The 6,000-nt window shown below is 58.2% G+C and overlaps 1 protein-coding gene across 4 annotated transcripts in view; it reads left to right on the forward strand.

Annotated features, from left to right (window-relative positions):
- Positions 1-2,294, forward strand: part of GRM4 (glutamate metabotropic receptor 4) — a gene marked incomplete at its 5' end in the record, with an annotated part of 125,829 nt that extends 123,535 nt beyond the window's left edge. For all 4 annotated transcript variants that reach the window (XM_080806235.1, XM_080806232.1, XM_080806233.1 and 1 more), the window contains one exon: positions 1,605-2,294. In XM_080806235.1, the coding sequence (XP_080662361.1) occupies positions 1,605-1,654 (50 nt within the window). In that variant the 3' untranslated portion in view covers positions 1,655-2,294. The remainder of the gene's footprint in view (positions 1-1,604) is intronic.
- Between the last annotated feature and the right edge of the window lie 3,706 nt (positions 2,295-6,000).

Consider the following 6,000-nt stretch of genomic DNA (forward strand, 5'->3'; position numbering starts at 1 on the left):
GGACCCGGGTCTCTTCCAGCGGCTCTCAGAGGGTTGTGCTGAGGCTGATCCCTCTCAGTGACTGCTCTGCCCCCGGAAGGCAGAAGAGGAGAAGTACTGGAGAAACAGTTTTAATCAAACGACATGCAAATCAAATGACACACAGCCCTTCCACTCCCACGTCATTAGCAGGAATGTCATCCAGCAGGGAGTGTGGGAAGTGTGGTCTTAACTCAGCAGTTGTGGGCCCAGCACATGGGGTAGAGGATCAGAGAGTCCAGCTACATTGCACCCCCTCCCTGTGGACACCCTGGCTGAGTCTGGCAGGGATGGTCCTTTTCTGGGTGGAGAGGCCTCTGATGGAGTGTCAGGCCAGCACTAGGGCACCGTAACCATCTCCTGTCCGGCTGCCTCCACGCACCAGCACTTAGCTCCCACCCCAGGCAGCATTCTGACCTTGATGACTCCACTGAGCTGTCCCTGGCCATGCAGGGAGACCCTGGATCCTGATAGGACAAAACTAAGGGCCTGGCCAGGCTCCTCACCCAACTGGCCTCAGTGCCTCATTTGTCACAGGAGGGTGGCCCTTCTCTGACTTTGTCACTAGGCTGCCATGAGGTTTGAACCCTAGCTGGGTGGAGGTAGGGGTGGCTCATGCTGGGAAGAGCTTGTCACCCAGCTGGGTGGGAGGAGGGGCCCACAGGGGGCTGAGACTGGGAAATGAGGGTACCCAGACACAGAGCCCAGGTCCTGGTGGTGGCTGGCCCTTGCTCAGGGTGCAGAGAAGGGAGACTCAAGGCTGGGGTGAGACAGGGATGCCCAGAAATGGGAAGGGTAGCCACACCGAGGCCTGATGGGACCTGGAGGCCTTCTGCCTTCCTTGAATGAGGGACAGGGGCCAAGTCAGTCGGAGGGGCCTCCTGGTCAGCTAGTCAGTGTCTAGCCTCACAGGGCCCAGCCACTGGTTCCATCATTCATTCTGTCTGTCCCGGCTCGCCACTCCCATCCCCTAGGCTGCCAGGCTCTGTCTAATGTCTGTTTTTCGCATGTGCTCTTCCAGAATGTGTGCTGTGGACCTGAAACCCTTCTGTCGATAATACTTTAAGGCTACATATGATTAATATCACAAATAAAAAAGATTCTCCTTAAGTGTGGTGGAGTCGGGAGGTGGCGGGGGCTTCGTTGGGGGCAGGGCGTCGGGGGACCCTCCCAGAGCAGTGGGGTGGGGAGGGAGGGCCCGTCGAAGAAGGGGTCCTAACTAAAGCGACAGAGTGAGGAGGGCAGGGCCCTCCAGGGAAGCAGACTAGCCCCAGCGAAGGTGTGGAGGTGGGAAGGATGTTCAGACACTGTTCAGACACTGGGTGAGTTCAGGGAGTGGGAGAATTTGGTGGGGGTGCGGTGGGGGGATGAGGCACTAGTTGCAGGGGGGGGAGTGCAGAGTAGGGGAAGGGAAGTGGGGGAGCAATGGGATGGGTGGGGTGGGGCCACCATTCAGTTTGGGGGATGTCAACGGCTTGGTTCAGGGGTCTGGACCTGATGCTGTGGGCAGGGCAGTGACTGTGCAGAAGGGGGGTTTGAAGAAGCCTGCCCCTGATGTCTGGGTACCCCGGTCTCTCTCCTTCCAGCACTGGCCACCAAACAGACCTACGTCACCTACACCAACCATGCAATCTAGCTAGGCCGCCAGAGCCGAACAAGAGGAGGAGGACCCGAGACCCTTGTGGCTGACGCGTCAGGCCAGGGCCACTCCCAGGGGCCCAGCTGATGTCTTGCCTGCCCGTGGGTGCCCACGGACGCGGCTTGGTGCTGAGGACAGCAGAGCCCCCGGCAGTCACTGCCGGGCAGCCTGGGCAAGCCGGGCAGGTGACAGGAGGAGGACAAGAGGCCGGGCCGGCTGCAGGCCACCCCAAGAGCCTGCATCTTGGACCATGGTCCCTCCCGGCCCCAAATGACAGGGGCTCAGGCTGCGTGGGCCCCAGAGCTGGTTTTCTCTCTCCCTTCGTCTCTGCTGTCGCACTGGTGACCATCCCAGTCTGTTTCCATCCTTGTCTTTATTTTACCACTGCCTTTTCTGCCTCTGCACCTGTCTGTGTGCTCTGCTTTTCCCTAGCTGCTCTCTTTCTGCCTCTGCCCCCTCTTCCTCGTGCATCCTTCGTCTCCAGGTCTTTCCAGTTTTTTCTCTTGTGCTCCCCTGGGTTTCCCGTGCAGGTTTCTTTCCTGTTCTCAGCCCCCTCCTCGCCTTCATTACATCCAGCCCTTGCTTTCTCCCTGCCACTGTCACCCCCATTCACCAAATCTTACGTGTCGCATAAGAGAAAAAGAAAAAAAAATCCAAAACGCAAAAAAGCCAAAACAAAAACCAATCTCAAGTGTGTTGCCAAGTGCCGCGTCCTCCCGGTGGCCTCTGTGTGTGTCCCTGTGGCCCGCAGCCTGCCTGCCTGCCCCCTGCCCGTCTGCTGCGTGTCCTGCCCCCGCCTGCCCCCCGCCTGCCCCTCCTGCCGATGACACGGAGTTCAGTGCCTGGGTGTTTGGTGATGGTTATTGATGACAATGTGTAGCGCATGACTGTTTTTATACCGAGAACATTTCTAATAAAAATAAACACATGGTTTTGCACCCTGCCTCCACAGCTGCTGAGGGTCCTGCAGGGGGACCCCTGTCTCAACCTGCAGCGGGAGAGCCTGGAATTGGAAGCAAGGAGAAAGTGGGCGATGAAGGAGATTGAGGGCTCTAGGGTGGTTAGAAGCTGTCTCTGGGGCTGGCATGGAGTGGGAGCACAGGGCAGCCCTGGGCAGGGAGGGACCAGGACATCGCAGCAGATTCCAGAAATCAGACCCTGGTGGTCCCCTAAGGAAGGAGCACGTTCTATTCCTGTCTCCTGCCCTGCAGCCCCTAAGGTGGTACTGTTTCTGTCTTGCCTCTCCCCTGCCTCATATTCCTCACACCTGGGACTCTGACCCCCACCCCGTAACCCAAACCTCTCCTCCTCTTTCCAGCCTGGAACCTCTCTTGAGAAACTGCCTTCCAGGGCTCCCAGGCCCCACAGCCCTCCCCTCCTGCCTGTCCTGTCTCCAGGTTACAGGTGCTAGGATGCTGTGTGTCTGCCCTGAAGTCTATCTGCTTAGGCCCAAGCTGGGGGTGGGACACAGAGCACCCACTTTGTGAGGATGCCTGCCACTGGCCAGCAGCAGGTGTGCAAGTGTGTGTTCTCAGCAGCTGGCTTCTTCTATGGGTTGGGAGGAGGGGAGCGGGAAGCATTTGAGGGGCTGGGCCCTGCCAGGGGTAAATTACAGAGCCGGTGACACAATGAGGCCACAGGCAGCAGCCGAAGCCCAGGCTTCCTGGGCCGGCCCCTTCCTGGGCCGCCCCCAGGGCCCCACGCCCCCTCCCACCTCCCTGGCCAGCTGACTGAAGTGCGGGGCTGCGAGGCCAAGGGTCTTGGAGGGCCCTGGGTGGGGGGAGAGCCAGGCTGGGACTGGGTGTGGGGGGTGTGGGTGGAGATGAGGCTGGTGTGTTGAATTGTGCCACGGGTAGTGCCCCATGGGTGAGCCCATCTTACTCCTGGGAGACGATGGGTGTCACCCACACCTCTGTTCAGGAAATCAGGTCCCCTGGAGGGTCTGTGAGACTGTGCACGCGTGGAGAGCACCTACCCTACGCCCGTAAGTGTTCGTAAGGGAAAGAGGGGGAAAAGGGAGTTTCTCACTCATTGTCTTGCTTTTGCAGGACAGTTCCTAAGACTTCACCCCAGAAGAGAGCACCCCAGTGCTCTAGCCTAATCAGACAAAACTAGGTTGTCAGACCAAGAGTGTTTGCCAGAAGCTCCCAGGCCATGTGTGTGAGCACGTGCGCGTGTATGGGCGCACACGCCCATGTGTGGTGGGGGTGGTTTGGATGGAGAAGGGGAGTGTGGCATCTCCATCATGGGAAACTTGTCCCCTCTCTGGTCTGTTTCCCTCTCCAGGTGATTGTCGTGCTGAGGCCCAAGGCTAGGTAGAGGGTCTGATTCTCAGCCCGGGACTTTCTCAGGCCCCTCCCTACATCTGTGGAGCCCCTTTTCTACGTTCCAGTGGGGAGAATCACCTTCTTTCCAAGGGGTGTACTGCCCCCTCCACTCCCCTCAGCCCCCAGAGTCAGGGGAGGCTCCTGGTGGGCCTTAGACCCATCAGACATTCCTGAGGCTTGGTGTGGTCCAGCCTGCCCCGGACTCTAAGAAGGGGCAGGTGGGAAGGAGGCACCCAGGCCCTGCCTTCACAGGGGTACCAGTCAGATGGAGACACAGCCCCACCTTTAGGGACTGCCCTTTCTGAGAGGAGAATCACAGCCTCCCCCTCAGGGAACTTCCAGTCTGATGGGGGAGACACAGCCCCAGCATATTTCTATAGCCTAGAAATGCTGGATATCCCAAAGTAATGTCCTTATGAGAATAGGGTGGGTTAAGTGGGGAAGCCTCGGGTGGGGTGTGAATTCCAAGCAGCTACATTGTAGGGAAGGGAGGAGAGGTGTGTAGGCTCTGTGGGTGTGAGGTGGAGGGGAGGGACCAGTTTCCCCAGGACTTCTGGGAGTCAGACCCTGCAGCAACGTGGGAAGGTGGGTGCTACCCCTCCACCTAGAAGCCTGGGCTGGGATCCCACAGCCAGGCGAGCCTGGGTAGGACCTGCGCATGAGTGGGGAAGCATGAGTGGGGAAGACCCATGGCTGCTCCCCATTGCTTCCTATGCCATGCTATTAACTTCTCCGGCTCATAGGGGATACCCTGGAGAGTGGAACAGTTGAGTCATACCTTCAGAATTTTACACTTCAGTAAGATGGGGGGTGGGTTTGCAGTGGAGGGAGGGCTGGTGTCCCCCAGAGACCTTTGCTCTATAAGAGGGGTGATGGGGTCTCCCCAAGCTCCCAGGGAGAGACCTAGAGGTACCAGGAGTGGTGGTCCCCAGGGCTGTAGTCTCCTCCTCTGTAAGGGGGTGGGGGTCGGTGAGAAGACATTTTTACCAGCTCCCCAGGTACGGGCTATGCAGCGCAGTGGGCCAGGGACATCAGTGGTTTTCAAGCTGTTCCAGCACCACAACTGTTCCTTTAAATCAGCATCTGCATCCATGGAAACTTGCTAGAAAAGCAAATTATGGGCCCCACCTCAGACCTGCTGAACCAGAAGCTCTGGGGGCGGTGTCTGGAAGTCTGCTCTGTAGGCCTTCCAGGTCCCTGCAATGCAAGGCCAAGTTGGAGAACCACTGCCTAAAACTGTGTGTGGAAAAGCCAACAGGTGTGGTTGCAATGTGTCAGGGGTGAAAAGCAGTGAGTGGGAGGAGGTGGTATTCAGGCCTAGGGGTATTGGGACTGGGGTTTTGGGTTTGGGTGGTAGAATTCCTGGGATGTCAGACCTTCAGTGCTAAAACCAAGAAAGTCCTGGAAAAACTAGATGGATTGGCCAGCTCATCAGACCCATTCTTAACCATGTATCCCACAGGTGTTAAGTACCTACTATGGGCCAGGCCCCAGGTGCACAGTAATGAATGAGACCAATGTGGTGTTGCACCTTGGGGTTTCTGTAGCCAAGAGGGGACGTCCGCCACTCAAGAGCTTTTGGGGCTCAAAGCCAAGACTGGGTTGCTACCAGCCCTGGGCAGGAGGCCATGAAGCTATCCAGCCAGCGGGGCACACAGGTCACCTCTGTGAAACTCCCAGGTCCCTGGGGACTTAGCCTGAGAGGCAGGATACAAGCTTGGATCTCTTCCAGCTCTGCTGGGGAGTTCCAATGTCTCAACATCTGCTTTTCCATCCTGCCTTCTCAGGCCCCTGAGGCAGAGGCAAAGGGGACCAGAAAGTGGCCTGTCAGCACTGTGCCAGGTGTCCCCTGGCCCCCGCCCCCCGCCCCCGTGCCATCTTGGCCTCCAGATCCAGGGAGGGGCCCTTGGGAGCCCACAGAAAGATGCTGAGCTTCCAGAAAGCTGTGGCTCCTCTCTAGCCAGAGGACAGGCCATGGGCCCTTGCTTTTTGATGCTCTCACTGAGGCCTAAGGCT

This window comes from Martes martes, assembly GCF_963455335.1.
Source record: "Martes martes genome assembly, chromosome: 6".
Lineage (NCBI taxonomy): Eukaryota > Metazoa > Chordata > Mammalia > Carnivora > Mustelidae > Martes > Martes martes.